Source organism: Poromitra crassiceps (assembly GCF_964638095.1).
Source record: "Poromitra crassiceps genome assembly, chromosome: 7".
NCBI lineage: Eukaryota > Metazoa > Chordata > Actinopteri > Beryciformes > Melamphaidae > Poromitra > Poromitra crassiceps.
The window spans coordinates 16,196,169-16,218,886 of NC_139628.1; the positions used below are offsets into that span (position 1 = coordinate 16,196,169).

At 43.8% G+C, this 22,718-nt stretch overlaps 1 protein-coding gene across 1 annotated transcript; it reads right to left on the bottom strand.

Moving 5' to 3' along the window:
• Positions 1 to 417: 417 nt before the first annotated feature.
• On the bottom strand, positions 418 to 21,543 carry LOC310779442 (L-amino-acid oxidase-like; the record flags this gene model as incomplete). The annotated part of the gene is made up of 4 exons (XM_083639975.1): positions 418 to 1,198; positions 3,282 to 3,418; positions 21,218 to 21,355; positions 21,493 to 21,543. 4 exons carry the CDS (start codon positions 21,541 to 21,543, stop codon positions 418 to 420), a joined length of 1,107 nt encoding a protein of 368 aa, XP_083496101.1.
• Positions 21,544 to 22,718: the final 1,175 nt, after the last annotated feature.

Here is a 22,718-nt window from a genome sequence, read left to right on the forward strand (position 1 = left end):
CTGTCCTCTTTAAGAGTCAAATGCTTACCAGTATTATTAAAAATGAATAACATCTGGGGGGCGAGCAAAGCAGGTGTGACTGACAGACCCCTCCCACCCACCAGTTTTCAGTTATTTAGGGTTTTGCTCCCTGTTGATACTAAGAAGCATTGATCTTTCATTCATATCATTTATTAGAGAAATATGCTTTGTTGAAAGTGTATAATGTATTTTCTACATGGATCTCCCGTTTCAAGTGAATGCCTGTGACAGCCTGCTATTAAAAATCGATGGTTAAAAAAGTAACTAATACTCTGAGTAGTTTTTTAGAAGAGTACTTTTTACTTGTACTTAAGTATATTTTTAACACCAGTACTTTTACTTGTAATTGAGTAACATTTCAGTAAGGTAACAGTACTTCTACTTGAGTACAAACTTTCAGTACTTCTTCCACTGCTTATTGATTGCCTCGGCCGCCCTGATTGCAGATTTCATGGCGGTCTCAATCCAGCCATGAGGAAAGGCTGTATGCTCCCCGGCAAAGTGCACCCTGCCTTCACTTCTAAACAGTTCTTTGGCAAACTGAACATGTTGATATGGTGTGAAGGAAGCGAACGCATCCAGGCTGTAAGGATCCGTGCTCCACTTCTTCACCACCACTCCTGTGCAGAGAGACCTGATACTGACATCATTGTGGATTTTCACCAAATCATCTAGAACCACTTCTTTCAGCTGTTCGTCGCTCAGCCCCAGGAAGAGGCTTGAGTCGTCCCTAGAGGTGTAGGAGGCCACGAGGATGCCGATCGTTTTGTTGGTGAAATTGTGGCTGGGGTAGTAGACGAAACGAGAGGGCCGGTCGGTGATGCTTCTTCCGCCTTTGATGTGGTCGCTCTCCCAGAACTTCTCGCTGAAGCTGAGGATGACTTTGGTGGCGCTTGTGTAGTGGACCGACCTCAGAGCGTATGTCTTCTTGAGGGACAGAGGAGGCTGGAAATCGATGAACATGGTGGCTTTGGCTGTGGCAGTCACCAGGACGACATCAGCTCGATGACTGATCCAATCAGCAGATGAGATGTTGTAGTATTTCACGATAACGCCATCACGAACGCGTCGGATGCACTTGACTGTAGCGTTAAGGCGAATGTCAGCATGCAGCTTTTCCAAGGCCTTATGAAAGGCATTGGGCAGATTGTCAAACCCTCCTGTCACTTCAGAGAAGCTGGTAAAAAACAACAACAACAACAACAAAACAAGTGGTAGATTGTCCAATTAGATGTCAATCTTAGTCATATTGTAGACGTATTGTGCTGTAAAAGTGGTCATTTCATGAAGTCACTTAACCCCCATGTTAAATCCCATAGACCTTTCCACTGAAGAACCCGGAAGTATACTTCCGGACTCATTCCTGCGCCTCTCTATTCCCCCTGCTCTCCCAGTCGTTGCTCCACCCCCCTCTGCCGATCTGGGGAGAGTTGTAGACTAGCACATGCTTCCTCCGATACATTATTCATGTGCAGTCACAGCTGCTTCTTTTTACCTGACATTGAGGAGTATCACCGGCATGTAGCGCGTGAGTTCTCCTCCCCCCAAACAGGCGCCCTGACTGACCAGAGGAGGCGCTAGTGCAGCGACCCAGCCCAGTATCATGCCAAAGCATGTAATAGTCGCATATAGCATATAGGTACCGTGACACTGTCACGTTCTGCTTCAGTCAAGCATGAGAGCACCACAGCCTCAGGAATGAGAACCATGTTCACTCAATCGCTTTTGAGTCAGTTCCCTGGTCAGTGAGCTACTGTGTTTCGTGGCCCCCCGGAGAGTCTGGCCATTCAATGCCAGGGGAGGCCTCCCGTTTGCCTGGGTTTGATATGGACCCATATCCATATGGGTGCAGGAAGGTGAGTGCTGAGGTTGTTGCAGCCCCCCCTGGTGGTGGTTCAGTCCCTGCATCTTTTTTGATGCAGATAACAACATTTTAAATTAAAAACAAAGTATAAACTGTTTTATAAATATGGGTAGAATGTGTTAAAAAAGACTATGTTTGAAAATATATATTTATTGAGGAGTGCTTTCATTGTGAAACAAATCCTCATGGAACGGGTCTTCCAAATCCGCTTCACGTCTGTGACTTGACACTAATGGCTCATTTCCACCACATTTAACAGCACAGTACAGCTCTACTCGATCTGGTCTTACTTGGCTCTACTTGATATAGACTCTGTTTCCATAACAAATTTACTCGCCTCCGCCCACACCTGGTCGTCATAGCGACTGCATATCTGCCCTCCGCCCATAGCCGAAGTAGGCTATAATGTATAACGTTAAAATTAAATCCATACACAGAACTTTTAAACTGATTATGAAATACTGGTGCCTCTAAATGACCTACAGTGTACATGGGCAAATCTGACAATCTACAAATCTACCCTGGCGGCCTCTCACCAGGCAAGACCGCGGCTTTGCTAAACCCCCGCCTGCGGCCTAGCGGACTTTTTCTCTCTCAAAACAATTGAAAACCACCGTCATGTTAAAGCTGAGCAAGGAGATCGATTTAATTTCACCAGAGCCGAAGGCAGCAACACAAAAGAAATAACTTCTGGAAATAACAGAAGAGAAGGTAAGCCCCACTAAACTGGTATCCAGCATTGACAGTAGATGCCTACAGTAAACATGATTCTGCCTGACCAATCAGTCGTCTGCAGTGTTTTCACGTCACCGTATGGTACCGGGTCCACAGCCCTGGAACCTCAACAGAGCAGGGACCAAAAGCAGCACGACTCAACCCCGACTCAACCCGGGCTGTCCACGTTTTTGATCGGTGGAATGAAACAAAAAAGCGAGACGAGCTGTGCGGGGCCGCGTTGATACCAGCGGTGGAAATGCGCCATAACTTGACACAGTAGCAGCAAGCAGCAGAACATATCTGATTCCCCCCCATTAGTAATGTCAACATTTCAAAGAAAAGTAAAGTGAATGCTAATGTTACCAAAGTTACTGAGGACACACCGCTAATGTTAGTTACCAGCGTTACTGAGGACACGCCATGCAGGTGGATGAAAACAGCTACACTGTACTGCTGCTAAGTGCCACACAGAAGGGAAAAAAGCAACCGGGCCGGATGAGTGGGTCCCTTGGTACCCTGGAGCTTCGCTCAGTCGGTTGCGTCTGGTCGGTCTGAAACTAGTTATAGTTGTAATAAACGATGAGCAAACTGCCCTACGTGAAAGATCCAATAGGCTTTCTCCAATAAACATAGAAATGTTATTATGACTACAAATCTGATAGTTGTAGTTGTTGTGTACCTGGTGATACCATTGAAAATTGCTTCATCATACAGCAACTCCGTCAGTGCTGTGTAAAACCGACCATTCAGGTTTAAGATCTCTCCGATCATCTTCAAAGCTCCTGCACTCAGGCCCCCCTTCTCCACTAGATACTCCTGTTATAAATCATCACATCACTTCAGAGATAGTCCTGTTAAAAATCATCACATCACTTCAGAGATAGTCCTGTTAAAAATCATCACATCACTTCAGAGATAGTCCTGTTAAAAATCATCACATCACTTCAGAGATAGTCCTGTTAAAAATCATCACATCACTTCAGAGATAGTCCTGTTAAAAATCATCACATCACTTCAGAGATAGTCCTGTTAAAAATCATCACATCACTTCAGAGATAGTCCTGTTATAAATCATCACATCACTTCAGAGATAGTCCTGTTAAAAATCATCACATCACTTCAGAGATAGTCCTGTTAAAAATCATCACATCACTTCAGAGATAGTCCTGTTAAAAATCATCACATCACTTCAGAGATAGTCCTGTTAAAAATCATCACATCACTTCAGAGATAGTCCTGTTAAAAATCATCACATCACTTCAGAGATAGTCCTGTTATAAATCATCACATCACTTCAGAGATAGTCCTGTTAAAAATCATCACATCACTTTGGAGAGTGTCTGTATTGTCATTTAAAATATTTTTTATATCAATTACACAAAAAACAAAGAAAATAAAAATTTTACCTAGAAAGACCATATGCGGTCATTTTGACCTCACTGAATTTCCCAGGGTTCTAGACCTATTATAAATGCATTAATCTCTCAATTGGGTATTTATCGTGAAAGATTATAGAGTTTGGAATCTAAGGTCAAAATGACCACTTACATTCTAGAAGTTATTGAATGCTGGTCCTATCACATCACTTCAGATTACAGCCTCACATAAGGCCCAATTATGCTCCATTTTCATACGGAAATAAATGCGTCCATTTCAAACGGTGTAACCGTCACTGCCCACATATACTTCCATTATCTTTCACATTGGTATCATGTTACGCAATACATCCACTAGTGGGCAGTAGAGAGTCAAATGTGTGAGTGTGTGTGCAGTACTGCTCTGTTTCATCCCTATCCGTAATCAATGAATCAATCAATCAATTTAATATTTATATACCGCCAAATCATAACAAGAGTTATCCCAAGCGGCTTTTCAAATAGAGCAGGTAGGAGACCAGCAGCAGCCTGTTGCACCAGCTGAACGTAAGTTGTCTCTTAAGTTAGGGTGTAAAGTCCACATTAACTGCTACGTTCAAACAGTTTGACACTAAAGTTGTGTCTTTGTTTAGTTGCACCACGGAGACGTAAGGTACATCTTAACTAGTAGTCCTTAAACCTCACACAGGCCAAAATACTGTCGCAGAAAATGACGTGTCGTGTACAGTATCTCTGACCAATCTGTGAAAAGCACGGTGGAAACGGTGTTTATTCACCATTGTTTAATTAAGTGGAATGAAAACAGTCGGACATGTTGCCCACCGCAAGTTAGTGCTTTCATATTTCATCAACACTAACCAAATGAGAACGTTATTGAGTAACGTTCATTTATATTACATTACACGTATAGGTTCATAATAGGCTACTGTTAACGTTTATCTGTGAGCTCTTCATGCATTGTAGGCTAATTTACGACCATCCTGCCTCGCTAAATTGTTGCTGTTATTTTAATTTGTATGCAGTGACACAGCTTGTGGAACACCAAAGCGTGAGTCATAAATATCAAAGGGTATAATTTATCATGGAGAACACGTTCCCGACGCAAAACAATGCTGCGCCATGGTAATTTAAGTTCTAAGTTATGCCTACGTTGTAACTATTTCACTTGGTGCAACCCATATATCTTAGTAGTGCGTAAACTCGGACTTAGTGAGACTTTATGCTCAAACTAGGTTACGTTTCAACTTACGCACAGCCAGGCACGGCGCCGAGATGAGTTCTCTACCGGTGCTAAAGCGGGGCTAAACCAATCTGTGAGGGTGCTAAGAAAATAATCAAGTTTCATGACTTCGACAGAGTTACTTACTATACAATAGGTTCTCGTTTTTTCCTCAATAAAAGCAGTATAGCACACAGCACACATCATTATCTCTATCTTTTTCTTTGTCCTCCTCGTCCTCGATGGCGACAGGATCTGGATTTACGTTTTGTTTCTCAATTCTTTTCAGAAAACGTAACATGGCCATGGTAGCATCTTTCAGTTTCACTGTCTGCCCTGACAGGCAGACTAATGTTGCCTTCAAGTGCTCCAGCTTTCAGGTAGAAACTTCAAGTGCTCTTCGGATTTTACCCTTTCAGATTCTAAACTTGTTCATGTTGTTTGGTGTGTTCATGAGCTTTTAAATTGTAATGTGAAACAGACACTACAAAGAACAATTGTTATATTTAATTTTATTATGTAGAGGATTTGCAAGTTCATAGCTGTTTCCAAAATAATGCTTTACAGTCTGAATCATTTTCCAGATTATTCAAATTACACCTGAGGGGGCTTAACTGGGGCTACAGCAATTTGCGAGGGGGCTTTAGACCCCCCTTGCCCCGGTTTATCGCCGTCACTGCGCACAGCTGGTGCAACCCACTGCTGGCTCTTTATTTTAGACCCAGCAATTGTACACCTCTCACATGCACTGGCCAGTGTTGTTTGATGGTCTTCGACCAATCACGATACAGGTAAACAAAACAGAGCCAGGTGATTGGAGATGTCCCGCCTTATTTCTGTTCTTCTGACCAACTTTCTCCTCTGTTAAGTACAGACGGGTAAAGGCTTAGTCCCTCACCCAGCTGACCCAGGTTCGAATCCGACCTGCGGTCATTTGCAGCATGTCCTCAACTCTCTCCCTCTCTGCCTTCCTGTCTCTGTCTAACACATACTATCACTTCCTGTCACTGTCTAGCGCATAGGCTACTATCAAATAAAGGACAAATAGCCACTCCACTGTTAAAAAGATCACATGTGGAGATGTGCTGTATCTCTTTACCTGTATAGAGTAATGGTCATACTTCTTCATCGTGGCTTCGACACCATACATTTTCAAATAGAATATCACCTGCAAAATGCAAACAGTAGGCTACATTATTATTATTGATGATTTTGTCTTTTACATATTTTCTCTGAATATATGACCACTAGATGCATACTTACACTAAGACAAATTCCTTATTATGTAGGCTAACGTGTAATGTGTAATATGCAATATTGTGGCAATAAAAGTGATTCTGATCTGATTATGGCTTTTGTACACAATGTATTCATGTTTGTCTATAGAGAGGCAAAGTGACCACCTACTTCCTGCTTCAGCACTGTAGCAGAGATTTTCATCCGCCATTTATTTTCCCATGGACATTTCGTAAAATGATTATAAAAATAGTTATACTTTGTCAAACCAAATGATTCAGCTATATTTTGAATCGGGAGACTCCGACCAAAACTAAAAAACAACAACAGAGAAACAATATTTTCTTTAAATCTGCGATTTCTTAACGTTTTGGTCCGAGTTAAATGTTATGTGGTCTCTCCTGTTTCTTAATCTGAACCGTTTGGTTTGATGAAGTAAAACTATTTTTCTAAGCATTTTACGAAATGTCTATGGGAAAATAAATGGCGGATGAACATCTCTGCTACATTGCTGAAGCAGGAAGTGACGTTGCACTTTGACTCTAGTCTATACAAACCTTTTTCAGAGCTTTGAATAAGAGGCAATGAGCTGTTTTGTTCTTCTCCCCCTCTTCCGTCTTGTATTTCAGGAGGTTTGGGTTCTTCATCACTGAGGAAGTCTTCAACGGCCGCAGCCCGTTTACCAGGTAGAATGTGTTTCCGTCAGTCTGAATGAATGGATTCAGCTTCACATTCAGTCTGCTGGTAAATGCTCGGACAATTCTGGTGATTGACACATGGTCATAAATATTAGCGTTGTTTATTATGCAGATTTAAAATACTCAGTTCTTCAAATGTTTGAAGATCACAATAATCATATTAAATTCATTCTAAATTACAATGAACAGAGGTTCCAAACTGCATAAACTTTTAGTTTCATCACATGCTCAATTACATTTCTAAAGATAATTTAATAATATATGGATTTATGATGGCTCTCACTGATACAGGAGAGCACCTATTGATAGTATTCTGTTAAATCACCACACAACCATCTTGGTAGGAAAATAACAGGTGATTGTAATCAATTAACAGGTGATTACAATCAAGTGAAACAAACAGCCAATGAGCTGTGTGTGTTGTAGTACCACATTGGTAGCAAAATGCTTGTGACACCATGGGAATAATATGAATACTCACTTGTGGAAACTTGGGAGCCTCATAGGCCCCAAGTCTGCATACCAGTCCTCCTTTTCATTTCTGTAGGTCTGAACTCGTCCTCCAAGACGACCACTTGCTTCTAGTATGGTTACCTTGCACATCAGATCACATCACATCAGATCAGATCAGATCACATCAGATCACATCAGATCACATCACATCAATCCAAATGTAAATCTACCTTGGTTTCTACTTTTACAATTCAACTATAATAAAAAGATTTGATCATATTAACACATTGACTGCCAGCCGTTTTTTTTTTTTGCTGTAGGTAGCTTCTGCCAAGCCGTTTTTTGAGGATTATGGCTCATTTTACAAGAGCCGAGGATTCTTTTCTGCTTGGAGTTTGTGAACACAAAGTTCACAAAAGTACTAATAGAATGTGTGCTTTCTCTGTCTAAAAGAGTTAGTTTGTAGAGTTAGTAGTTATGTAGATATTAGCCGTTGAGTACAGCATGGTTTTAGCGTCTGAGAGTGAAAGCTGAGATAATCGCAGTTTTGTGAAATTCAATCAAACAGGCAGAACAGTCACTTTAACCATTTATTTTTGGCATCAGTGAGAGATCAGACATCCAAACAATATAGTTCCGAACGCCCTCTCCTTCAAACTCCTCCCCCCGTGGGCGTGTCTGGTGGCTTTCAGCCTGCGTTTGTCACAAGCGAGTGCTCTGCTGCTGCTGCTGCTGCTGCGAGTTTGAGCAGCCTCCCTCCCTGGCAGCGAGTGTGGATAGGGCTCACTCGTCTCTTGGGTTTGAGAGCCCCGATGAAGCCCCGTGCGACTCTAGGCTTTATGCTGCCCACCCAGTCCATTTCGTTTCTGGGTTTTCGGAATGCGTGCGATTCTGGCCTTTCTGCGGGCGTTTCAAAGTGTGTTTCACCCATAATCTATTATGCAAATTTGCAATCCCCCGTGTGCTGCTGCTGGCGCGGCCGCTCTCGGGCGAGTCTGGTGACTGATGACTGTAAAATCGCCAAGCCATTTCCTTGAGAATGGAGGAAGCAGCCGCGGGAGGCGGCTGCTTTTGGTTGACTTTCTCTCTGTCGGGAGAGCACCGTCGCCACCTAGCTGGTCGGTAAAATAGATTATACACATTCAATACTTCCAATATCTCCATAGGAGACGCGGGGGGCATTGATCCACGTAGCACCGTCAAAAAAAATATATTATTTTTTGACGACTCAACTCGTCATTGGCAGTGAACGGTTGGATTGTGTTTGACGACTCAACTCGTCATTGGCAGTGAACGTGTTAAGTGGTTTTATGTTTTATCGACTCTAATCCTTATATAAAAGGGAGTAAGTGGGTCCTGTCTGCGTTTTTGGCCCGCAATTTGTGTCCCACATTGTGAGGTTTGTGATGATCTTGGTCAGTAATTTGTCATCAGTGATGTCACTCGGGCACTCCATGATGTATGTGATGAGTAAGTGGGCTCTGTCTGTCTTTTTCTCTGCAATTTCTGTCCCATATTGTGAGATTTGTCATGCTCTTTGTCAGTAATGATGTCACTGATGATGTCACAATCATCATGTCACTCGAGCACTCGATGATGTCATGAGTGATGGTCACTCGAGCAATTGTGATTTCACTTATGATGTTAACAGTGTCTATGACATTATCAATGTGCTGTCTCTACTTTTCTCTCACTACTGGTCCTTTTCCATTATAGTGTTATGCTGCTATCTGCTTATTTCCCAGTAGAGAACAGTGAGATGCTTTGTCCACATCAAATATGGAATAATCCAGTGGACATTTTGGAGCAATCTGGCACTAAAGCGCTCGTCTCACTCCCTGACGTCATCATTAGCTGTGTTTCCATTACAGTTTTTCGCAAAAGAATTGCGATATTTCTACAACTTCGACAATGTACAATTGCGACTTGTAGGCGTTTCCATTGAAGTTGCGTTTGAGTGATTCCCCGTTGCAGCAGCTGCCACAGTGATTACGCACGGGGATCTTCTGCCCCATATCCCGTCCCCTGCATGCTCAAATCCAACCAATGGTCAATGCAAATCCCAACATGAAGTTACAATGCATATAAACGAGCCTGATTATCAATTCAAAAGAAAATGAGTCGCAAAATGTTGCTGGCTGCGTGAATGCAGTCAGCGCGACAGGCAGAGGAAAAAAGGTAGCCTAATAGCCTACAACTGGTCCGATTTAGAGATGGAGGGGGGAAAAGGCTGATTTGGTTCTATAATTGCACCTGAAACGTGTGCAATGTATTAGCCTACTCACAGTCACTGTATTCACTTCAGACAGCACCACCGCACCAGTGTGTGCTTTTCATCCTCTCATCTCGCCGCTGTGCCAAATGCGCGCACACAGGCAGCCTGCTGTCACCATGGACCGATTTCTGCCATTAAACATTATCTAATTTGCCCGGCTACGCTTTTGCATAACACTCGTCTTTCTGCTAGGTAGCGTTGCTTCAAAGTTTTCCACTTGCTGCGGAGGTTTTGACACGGCTATCGAACCTTACTTACCAAACTTATTTTCCGCTCCTTTTCCAAGGGATAATATGGGTCACATGACGTGCAAATGCGAAAAATGTGTTTCCATTACACTTTTGCGATAAACTTCTATATCGACACGTCTGAAAAACCACCTCATGAGAGCGAAAAAACTTTTTGCGATATTTGGGAGGTTTTTCGAAATTCACGTGTTTCCATTACCCACTTTCTGTTGCGATATATAGATTTTGCGCATTTCTGAGAGTAATGGAAACACGACTAATGATGCAAAGTAATTGTGCGCTGAGTGATTTCACTCAAGCACTCCATGATGCGATCAGTGATGGTCACTCAAGCAATTGTGATGTCATCAGTGAGTCATAAGTTATGTGAAGTTGGGCAATTGTTCGCTGCGCATGCCAATAGAGCAGGTGAGCCCACACAGCAGCCGCACTGCGGGCGAGGCCGCGTAGCGGCCGAGCTGCGTATGCGAGGCACGCAGCGGGCAAGCTGCAGGGCAGTGGTGGCCCAACGGCTAGAGAAGCGAACCTGTAACTGGAAGGTCGTTGGTTCAATCCATGGACCGGCAGGATAAATCTGGGTGGCGAAAGCGAAAAAGGCAGCGCCTGCCCTCCCTCATCACCACCACCACCTAGGCGCCCCAACCGCCCCAGCGAAACCGCCCAGTAGACAGCAGATCAGATTGTGGTTGTACTGGGCAGCTTTGAGGTATGAATGTGTGTCTCAATAGAGTACCGCAGGGATGACATATGACAGGCGGAAGTCCCAGACTTCCTGGATTCTATGGGGAAAAGTCAATAGGGTTTTAGAATGGGGATTTGACTTAATGCATAAAATAAGGTCTGTCGTTTAACAAAAGTTTATGGGAGCGGTAATTTGGGTTCATAAAAGTGATGCACATTCGTGAAGATTATCCTGCTGAACCCAAATAGTTAACCACAGACCTGATTTGATGCATTTAAGTGAAATCCCTATTCTAAAACCCCATTGACTTTTCCCCGTAGGATCCAGGAAGTCCAGGACTTCCGCCTTCCATGCTACTTCTGGACTCCTTCCTGCCGTGCTCTATGTGAACAGAGCGCTCCTGAAAAAGAGAGCATTGCTCTCAGTGAGACTCCCCTGGATAAATAAAGTACAAACAAACATACCCTGTGCCCGACATTCGCTAGTAGAAAGGCAGCAGTCAGCCCAGCCATCCCACCACCAACTATGATAACATTCTTATTCTTAGGTGTGGCTCGGAGAGGGAGCTGGGTTCTTGCAATGTCAAGAAGCTCCGAGTAGTCCTGGTCTCGCTGCAGGTGTCTCCAAGGTTCTATTATCAAAGAAAAAACAGGAAACGACTTGTTTTTTGTTTTTCGTTTCCTCTTTTCAAAACGAAAAACGGATGGCCGCCAAATACACGGACCTTATGTGCAATACATTTCGTTATTCATATTGATAACACACTCAGCTGGACGACCCATGTTGAAAGTCTATTCTAGAATGCAGCAACGGATGTATTTTCTACGTGGGACTTCGGTGGACAGCAGACATTATGTTACTGTTTTACCAGGCAGCACTAGAAATGATCATAAGATACAGCATACATTAACAGCATGCTAAGCCAATGTACAGTTGAAATGACAGATTTGTCGTTTAATGCAGACTTTACATGAAAATATAGACACTAAAGCCCCCCCGCCTTACTGATACATTGGTTGGTGTTCCTCACCTGGATACTCCACGGTTGAGTAGACGAACATGACTGGAGCACAGAAAATGAAACAGAGTGGGATCAATCAAAAAATACAGAAGCACAAGGAATTCAAATACAGCATGTCCCTGGTGTAAATTGTGTGTCCCCTTTTCCTGTTTCGTAAGAACTCAGCCCTATGTTCCCTCAGCTCTATGTTCCCTCAGCTCTATGTTCCCTCAGCCCTATGTTCCCTCAGCTCTATGTTCCCTCAGCCCTGTTCCCTCAGCTCTATGTTCCCTCAGCCCTATGTTCCCTCAGCTCTATGTTCCCTCAGCCCTATGTTCTCTCAGCTCTATGTTCCCTCAGCTCTATGTTCCCTCAGCCCTATGTTCCCTCAGCTCTATGTTCCCTCAGCCCTATGTTCCCTCAGCTCTATGTTCCCTCAGCTCTATGTTCCCTCAGCCCTATGTTCCCTCATCTCTATGTTCCCTCAGCACTATGTTCCCTCAGCTCTATGTTCCCTCAGCTCTATGTTCCCTCAGCTCTATGTTCCCTCTGCTCTATGTTCCCTGAGCTCTATGTTCCCTCAGCCCTATGTTCCCTCAGCACTATGTTCCCTCAGCACTATGTTCCCTCAGCCCTATGTTCCCTCAGCCCTATGTTCCCTCAGCTCTATGTTCCCTCAGCACTATGTTCCCTCAGCTCTATGTTCCCTCAGCACTATGTTCCCTCAGCACTCTGTTCCCTCAGCTCTATGTTCCCTGAGCTCTATGTTCCCTCAGCCCTATGTTCCCTCAGCCCCATCTTCCCTCAGGCCATGTCTAAAGCCGTTTTACATGGATTCACACTTTGTTTGCACCTTATTGTCCACACTGCTGCCCCTATGCTCTGAGCCCCAAGGCGTTTTTAAAGATAGGCTCCGATTTCTGTCTATCTACCCCGTCTTCATTAATCTACTGTAGGTTCCAATGGGAATGTCAGTTTTAAACCCGTAGTGAGTCGACTGTTCAGTTATTTTTGTTTTTATCTACTCAGCAATAAATTAGCGCTTTTTATTTTGAAGGTAAAATCGTCTCGCTTCCAGTGTTCTATCTATTTCTAGCGACATTGAAGTAGCTTCATATAGAATTCAACTTTAAATTAATTATCCACATCAGAGTGAAGGACATTGATGTATCTGCGAACATGAGGGTCATTTAATTAATGATTTTGGGCAAACGTTAATAGCAAGCACAGCACAATCTCTCACTCTCCCACCCTCACTGCTATAGTGGGCCGCGGCGGTCCTTTGCACATGAACACCCAGCTTGCTGTCATGGCGAAGGCATGACCCGCCCTACTCTACCTCTGATTGGCGTACCCTGATATTTCACCCTAACCGTAACCAATCATCACTCCTTATGCCTAAACCTTACCAACCATAAATCCCCATGCCAATATAATATGGATCGGTCTCCCTCCCTCCATCCGTCCGTCCGTCCGTGACTGTAACCTCAACTTTGTGCCGCTAGGGGGCGGCATTGGAGATGAATGGCACTGATCCAACATTTTAAAAATAATTCAACAACACCAACACCAACACCAACACCAACAACAACAATAACAATAATAATGGTCGCACTTGAAAATGAGATCTAGGTCTCAAGGTGATTCACCTGTATAAATAAAGGTTAAAAAAAAATAATAATAATAATAATAATTTTTTTTTGTTTAAATTATAAAATATACAATACTTTTTCAAAATAAATCAAACAAGCAAACAGAGAAGACAAGACAAACAGTTAAAAAAAATGACAAAATTGATCGTTTTCATATTGTTTTCATTTTAGAGTGTACTTACTAAATTTAAATATTGTTGCATTTGTAATCATGTTTTCTCTTGGAAGTGGTCGCCCTTTCTAAAAATAGAATAGTATTAATATACAATACAAAATGCAAAATATAGAGAATGGCAAAGACTGACTGTATATGAAATAACTAATAATAAAAAAAATCAGAAAGACTACCATTATTAGGAAATGATAAAAACAGGTTTTGGCTAATAAATAATTTAGCATGTCATAGCCATATTTTTCATAGTTACATAGTTCATAGTTCATAGTTAGTTCATTGGTAACACTTTCTATGAAGATCACATCTATGCATTATAATGCATGCATAATGCTTCATATTCCAAAATAATATATCAATTGACATCTGAATTATTATAAAATTAAAGCTGGAATAAAGTAAATCAAATATGAAAGTTATGAGATCGTTGCATCTAAAAAAAAATCTGAATCATCTGTGCTTTTGAATGAGTGATGTGATGTTTAATTCCAAATTAATAAATACAAATTTAAGATGCTTTGTTCAAGTTATTCAGAATATTCTCAGTTATAATTTGGAATACATACATTGGGTAATGTAGAAACATGTTTAAGGTTGACCGGAGGAATACATTGTAAAGTATTTTTTAATTCTTACCCAAGTGTTGAGAGTGAAGGCTAGAGATGACCAACCAGCTTGATTTATTTCGTCCCGGTGAGTTGCTTTATATAGGACACACAGATAGGACACTGCAAAAAATGTGGACAAAATAAGTAATTTAACATGATTTTAACACCATTTAATCTCATATTATGATATATTTTTTGCAAATAACTGAACAGATTTGAGATAATTTAACTTGTTACAATGCAACTTGTTTCAGTTCAACAATATTTTTTCAGCTATCTTATCAAAAGGAAGATCCTAGGACTTAATAAAGGATTGCTTAACAGGGACATTTTCTACAGTGTACATTGTTACCCTGATGTACAAAAAGAAAAGTGTTTGATGTCACGGACTTGTAAACCATATCACTTTGTCAGAAAGTGTCCTCACAGCCCAGCTAAGCTGAAAAACACTGATAGCACTGAACGCCACCGCCTTGCGACTTTGAACATGAAGTTGACTTCCAGTTACGATCTTGCTAGGACCTCAGGTGGGAGATCATAGTAACTACGTCAGTCTAGGAGGATTTCCTTAATATGTAGAATATCGCTTTTTCCCACTTATTAAGCTTCACTGTTGTTGTAGTACGGCAGGTTTAGCGCTAGGGGCACTGCAGGGAGAGAGAATGACAAACAGGTTACATCTTCCCTATACCCAGTCAAAGATGCGGTCGCACCTGAAAATATAATTTTCTTCAATGAATATGTAAACACTGAATATCCTAAAAGAAGGAAGATAACCTCTACTTTCACAGGGAAAAAGAGTTTGATTTTACCTTCATCTGTTCTTATCGACACTTGAATGTAGTTAGTGTTCAGCGAAAACGTCTGTCTGTGCCCATAAAGCTGAGAAAAATGCATTTTTGGAAAATGTCATATTCAAACCAAATCACATGTCTCTAATGGCGGATACTGGCTGGTGTTACTAATGCACCCCATATGATTTGATTTCCCTTTCCGCACAAACAAGATGCCTCTGGTCACAACTTTGACCATACCACCAGAGCGAGGGTGAGATTGACCATGCACTCAGAGAGCGGAGGTGGGGGTCACGCTCTCGCCTTGCCCGGGGGCTTCTGGTTCTCGATGGAGGTCTGAGGCTCATGTCTGATGGCTGAAATGTACACGGTGTGAGGCGTCGCCTCGCTCAAAACTACTTGGTGCAGCGCTTTGAGCACCAGGAGCCGTTCTATTTCGCTTTTTCTGAAGGGAGATTGTTGCTTTTCTCTGCTTCCTGGTTTTAGTGGACAATAACTGTTGCTTCTGTGCAACTCTGAACGTGCTCTAGCATTTCATAAGGTGAGTAAAAGCACCATCTATCATATGACGGTGAAAACACGGGGGGAAGCGTTGTCTCATAAATGATGTAAAAACACATCAATGGCGGGGAAAGAGTTAAGACGCCAGGAGCGGAGATCGATGAGTCAGGCAGACACCTGGGGTTGTTTGGAGCACACGTGGAGCTTTTCGCCAGCACGGGGTCGAGAAGACACGCGCACATTTAAATTAAATTAATTAAACTAAATTTAGCGCTTTGCGCTTTTGAAAACCAGGCCCATTCAGTGCGCCAGTTGAGCGGGGCGCTCCTCTGCCTCTCCCCTGTCACCCTTCTCTCTCTCTCTCTGAAACCAGGCCTATTCAGTGCGCCAGTTGCGAGGAGCGCTCTTCTGCCTCTCCTCTGTCACCCTTCTCTGTCTCTCTCTAGGCTCTTTCACACCGGCCTTGAAAGCCGAAAAATGCACGGAAAATAGGATTAGCGCCTCCGATGTGAAAGTCGTGAACGCGCTTTGGTGGACAATTGTTTTACGCCTTTTGTCCCGCGACGGGAGGTAGTAACAGCGGCGGGTTACCTGGCAACCCGCCTCCACTTGAAAGGTCGTCGCAGCGAGCCGGAAAAGGTGCGAATGGTCTGCTCATTCATAACAAAATGACAGGGGAAATCACCTCATGTATCAAGAAAATGCAGGAGTGAAAGTAAAAAAAGTAGCCTATACAATCATGACTGCAGGGACGCCAGGAGGAATGCTCCGTGCAGTTAGGCTTTATGCTCAAACGATGTTGACATTAGTAGGTAGGCTACAATTAACGGATATAATAATAAGCTTCAGAGGGCTATAGCTGTCTGTGGCGAGTTGGTCTGAGGTTATTCCCCCGACGAACGTTATGCAGACTGCAGCTGTTTGATATGCGGGCGGTCGTGTATCGTTCCAATTTTAGTAGGACACCATATCGATCTGCCCGCCCACCATGCGAGTGCACCTATCCTCCCTGCTCAGCGGACTAGGAGGGAAGTCTTGTTGAATGAATTCGTTCATCATACAGTAGCCTAGGCTACACTAACCTATGAAAATATACATTTGGGCTAGGAGGAGCAGGAAATCCCTCCGCTCGCCTTTCAATCCGGGAGCAGGGGATTTCACCTGAAAGTACACAGCAGCACGGTAATGTGGCCGTGCTGCTTGGCTCGTGTGAAAGCAATTTCTGTGGCGAGGCGGCTGGCTTTACGGGACTCCTAAACGGCAATTTTTGCGCGATCTGTGTGTGAAAGAGCCTTCTGACTCCCTCGCTCAGACAGACACAACACACGTCCCATAGGAAAAAGAAGTTGTAAGTTCACTGCCTGTGAAATGTCCCAGCATGCATTGTGCTACTCCATTTCGCTACTAAATAGCAACCAAATGAGCCGAAATAGATATTAAGGTAGATCTAAATAATGTGTAATGGTAACACAACCTGCAATTGTAGAACATTTCAATATTGGACCAAATAAAACATCTAAATGAAAACACCACCCTATGTGAAACATATATGTCATCCTGGGCCTATATATATCCCTCGTCGATTTAACGTGATTTAGATAAGTGACAGCGTAACGCGCTTCTACTGTCATGTCCTACTGTGATGTCTGCTCCAATAAATTGGCTCTACTTCACATTTTAGTTTTACAATAAAAACACATTTATGCAATGACTTTACATAATGTAGGGTATATTTATGTGCATCATCCTACATGCAGCAGGGGAGAGAAAATGATATCTTTCTGGGCAAACTTTCACCAATCTAATTAATCTCATCATATAGGGATAGGCTATATTTTTCTAGCTGATGCATTTAGAACATTCTTTTCACTTTGATCTTGCTATAGTGTAGCGTATTTACATGCTTGCAGTATTTAAACTGCAGTTAGATTGGTTTGAGAAGCATAATAATATGGAATAATAGCCTATATATGGAGACAGACAGACGGGATGAAGGGGGGGAGGGGAGCAGAGCGCTTGGCTTTGTCTGGTTTTACCGGATTTCTCCTGGAATTGGAGCTTAAAAGGCAAGCTTGTGACTCTTTACTGCACTTCACCAATGAGCTGATGGTGCATAATTTTACGCTTAAAAGGTGTGGTTATAATGGTTGAGGCCGCGTGTAGCGCCGACACCAAGATATCGAGCGCGCTGGTCCACACCCACTAATCTGCGCTGCACCAGGCCCTAAACGCAGTTTCTACGCCGATTGCAATGATAGGGCCCTATGGCCCCTATTCTCCCACAGGCCTTCGGCGCTAAAACGGGCCTTCGGTGCTGAAAAACGTGCCTTGCGCCTGCCTCGGGAAGATATCAACATGGCTTTACGCCCAAATGCGCTTTAGGCCGAATGGGGGTGGCGCACTCCCTGAATGGGCGTTTCGGCGTTAAATATCGGCGTAATGATATCTTCCCACCTGGCGTAAATTTAGCGCTTTGCGCTTTTGAAAACCAGGCCTATTCAGTGCGCCGGTTGCGCGGAGCACTCCTCTGGCTCTCCTCTGTCACCCTTCTCTGTGTCACTCCCTCTCTCTTGCTCATATCAGTCTGACAGGCACAATACGACTCTCTCTCTGACTCCCTCGCTCAGACAGACACAACACGTCCCATAGAAAAAAGAAGTTGTAAGTTCACTGCAATGTGAATGTCCCAGCATGCATTGTGCTTCTCCATTTCGCTACTAAATAGCAACCAAATGAGCCGAAAACCTATATTAACTCATTGAGTGCCAATGACGACTTTAGTCGTCAATTCATTTAGTGACGTAGAGTGCCATTGACGACTAAAGTCGTCAATTGCGTTTTTTGACGGGGGGATGTCGATCTAAGCCTCTTACATCGCGTCTTACAATATGGGAGCTATTGAATGTGTCTAACCTATTTTACAGAACCCTTAGGTGGTGACAGTGCTCTCCAGATTACAGAAATGTCAGGAATACAGCCTGAAAAAGCCGTGATCAAAGCGAAACCGCTCATGCTGCAGCCCAGAGCCATGTAGATTGCTCTGGCTGCTGCTTGACGGTGCCTGGCAACAGCAATCAATCCGCGCACACAACTGAGCTCCTCTGCCTCTATCTGTCTGTCTGCATATAGTTTCTCCACACGATTACCCACCAGAAAGGCAGCACCCGACCCCGAAGGGCCAAACCTTTACCTGCAGTCCCGTTTGGCATTTCCTTGTCGCGCTGTGAGCTGTCGCAGCGCTGTCGCGCTGTGAGCCGCTGTGAGCCGCACCGCCCGCAAAAACGGAGGCTCCGAAAATAGACTGGGTGCCTGTGGGGAGGAGTTTGCAGCTCAGGGGGGGAGAAGGGGGTGGGGCACGCAGGCTCCACAGAACTACACCAGGTCACCACATCAGAAAATATTAGCTAGAGTCAGTGAATGTGCTTGAAATGTTTAATTACACAAAAGAGTGATTATCTCAGCTTCTAAGTTGAAACTGGTGTTTTTGCTGTTTTTGACCTATCTTCTCCGGCTGATAACTAAAGAACGGAAAATGATATCAATAAACTTTTTCTTGCTGCTGATACAATAGAGTCTCATCGTTCATTGTGCATGTTCAGTGTTTACATAGTAATATCACACAATATTCTGAGGGCCTCGAGAAATCACTGAAAACGCTCTGAAACTCTGGCACTGGGAGCGTCCGTTCTCCAAAAGTGGCTGGCACTCAATGAGTTAAGGGAGGATCTAAATAATGTGTAATGGTAACACAACCTGCAATTGTAGAACATTTCAATATTGGACCAAATAAAACATCGAAATGAAAACACCACCCTATGTGAAACATCTATGTCATATTGGGGCTATATATATCTCTTGTCGATTTAACGTGATTTAGATAAGTGACAGCGTAACGCGCTTCTGTCATGTCCTACTGTGATGTCCGCTCCAATAAATTGGCTCTACTTCACATTTTAGTTTTACAATAAAAACACATTTATGCAATGACTTTACATAATGTAGGCTATATTTATGTGCATATCCTACCATCCTAGCAGGGGAGAGAAAACGATATCTTTCTGGACAAACTTTCACCTATCTATTAATCTCATCATATAGGGATAGGCTATATTTTTCTAGCTGATGCCTTTAGAACATTATTTTCACTTTGATCTTGCTATAGTGTAGCGTATTTACATGCTTGCAGTATTTAAACTGCAGTTAGATTGGTTTGAGAAGCATAATAATATGGAATAATAGCCTATATAGGCTATGGAGACAGACAGACTGGATGAAGGGAGGGGGGGGGGGGGCAGAGCGCTTGGCTTTTGTCTGGCTTTGCTGGACCACTGGAATTGGAGCTTAAAAGGCAAGCGTGCGATTCGTTTATTGCACTTATCCAATGAGCATGACGGTGCATAATTTTACGCTTAAAAGGCGTGGTTGTAATGGTTGAGGCTGCGTGTAGCGCCGATACCAAGATCTCTTTAAGATCGGCGCACAACAAGGAAGCGGTGAGGGAGCAGACGTGAGCAGCGTGAGGACGTACTACAGAGACAAGATTGTCAATCTGTTTTATTTACTTTTACTCTGAGTTTAACTGGTTTTACAACGATCGCTTGCTGCTCTTATTGTTTAGTGTGTTTTTAACCATTCCAGTTTTACGCCTTTTTTTTTTTTTCACTCAAATTTTTATTCGTTTTTCACATAGATATGAACAAAACAATATAGCAGCCACGCATCGGCCTCAATACAAAACAAAACAAACAAACCTTCAAACAAAAACTGACACATATAACCAAAAGAAAATCACATTAAGTGTCCAGATATATTCTTAAATTCGTACATTCGTTCAGTTACTTTGATTATGCATTAATTTAGTCGGTGTCCTGTCTCACATAAATGTTCCATTTTATCCACTTCTTTTCAAAAACATCCTCTTTGATTCTCAAAAAATATGTAAGTTTCTCCATAGAAAAGATCTCTCGAACAATTTCCAACCACTGCCCCTGTTTTGGGGTGTCTGCGTTTAGCCAGTTTCTTGTAATAGCCTTCTTACTAGCTGCGAGTAAGACTTTGGTCAAGTAGAGGTCCTCCCTCATCACAACATGTTCAATGTTACCAAGATACATCACAGTACATGTATTTGGGATGGGATAACCCAAAATATGTTTAATCACAACATTGACATTTCCCCAATACCGCTTTATCTTTGTACAGTTCCAGAAAATGTGTGAGTGATCGGCCTCCTCATTCCCACACAGCCTCCAACATTGTTGAGGTGCGGCGAGTTGCCTACTTTTTATTTTGGGTGTTATAAAAAAGCGAGTTAAGTTTTTCCAACAAAATTCTCTCCATATAAGTGAGTTTGTGGATGTGCATTGCACCTCACACATTATATACCATTCCTCTTCTGTTATTTGAATCTGTAGCTCTTTTTCCCACTTCTCTTTTATGTAGAGGGTTGTGTCACCCCTACTCCCCCCCAAAGCTTGGTAGAAAGCAGAGATGACGCGGGTCCCCTTTCTTTTATACGCATCCACAATTACTCCAATCCAGTTTTACGCCTTTTATAAGTCTACTCAGTTGCTTTTAATCATGTCGAGCGTGGCTAGTGGCTGACAGCTAGCCAGTTAGCTAGCTGTGCTATCAGTAGCTCCCGGTACATCTACATTCTAGAGCCAGGAAATCTCTGATCAACCAGAGCCTGGAACTCTCTAACCTTGTAAAGAGCCTGCCTTGGGTTGTAGCGGGGCTCGTTTTCAGCCCGGGTCTGCAACCTGAGGTAGTGATCAGCGGACACATTCTCAGGAATAGCCGGCGGCAAGGCTGGTTGGCGCTCCCTGCTATCAGCCTGAAGCTAACCGATAACATAGCAACATCCTGCTAGCTAGCTGAAGAACAGGCACCGATCCATCCCAAAAAACAGCAACACCAGCGGGTACGAGCCAACGGCTTTTGCCCGGCAGCTGCAACCACCATCATGCCTTCACTTACCTCACCATCTGGCTGCGACAGCTGTCTCCGTCTGATCCATAAAGTGTCCATGTTGGAAGGAAGAATCTCCACATTGTATCAGCTCAGGGACGAAGAACTGATCCTCGACTCGCTGATCTCCGCCTGCCCGCCCGCTGCCGTCACCTCTGTCCTCGGGGCTGACTCAACAGACTCCGTGGTCTCGGTGGGCCCAGTTGTCGCCACTTCAGCTGTGGGTGAGCTGGACTCAACTGTCCTGTCCCTGGAGGCTACTGACCGCTGGGCCAACTTGGGTGCTAAGCCCAAAGCCCCGCCCCCGGCCAGTTCCACACCTGTCCAGTCAGTGCCTTGGACAACGGCCGGTCGGGGAAAACATTGTAAGAATCTCCGCTCTCGCTCCCGTCCACCTCCTGTCCCCCAGCTCACCACCAGCAATAAATATTCCATTCTGGACATCCATGATTTTCCTCCACTTCCTGACCACAATATGCCCCCTGTGTCTCCGGAGTCCGATGACCCACCAAACACTCCTCTCCCTCCAGCCATGTCCAATCTGTCCCCCTCGGCTGTCGACCATCGCTCCCAGCGACACGCCCCCTTCTCTCGGCTTGGCTCAATCAATTTCACCCCCCACCCTGCCTCCATCTCCCCGGCTGAGATGACAACTGGTGCCGTTGCCAACTTTCCACCTGGAGCCAGCACTGATCAGGCAGTGGTCCAGTCCACCTCTGGCCAGGGGCAAAGGCGACGGGCGTCAACGTCCTCCTCCGCCCGCCGCAAAATGCTGATGTCAGCTGTCATCAGTCGGACTGGGGGTCCTCCCCAGCACCAGAAAACCGATCCCAAGCCAGCCACCATCTCCTCGTCACCAAATTACATTACTGTCCAGACTGCCGACTCTCCTCCATGTCCTCTTTTCCCTCCCACCACGTTAATCATTGGCGACTCGATAGTGAGGGGAATCCGCTTTTTTAACGCAATCACACACTGCTTCCCTGGTGCCACAGTCCCCGTTATTGTAGACAAACTCCTTGTCCTTTTACCCTCTCTTTCATCTTCCATAACACGAATAATCGTCCATGTAGGGTCAAATGTCGCATCCCGGCATGAGTCTGTGAGCACCGAAAATAATTTTAATCTCCTTTTTAACGTTTTAAAGAGCAGCGGAAAGACCATTTTTATCAGTGGCCCCATTCCCTGTTTCGGCCGAGGGTCGGAACGTTTTAGCCGCATCCTCCATTTGCACA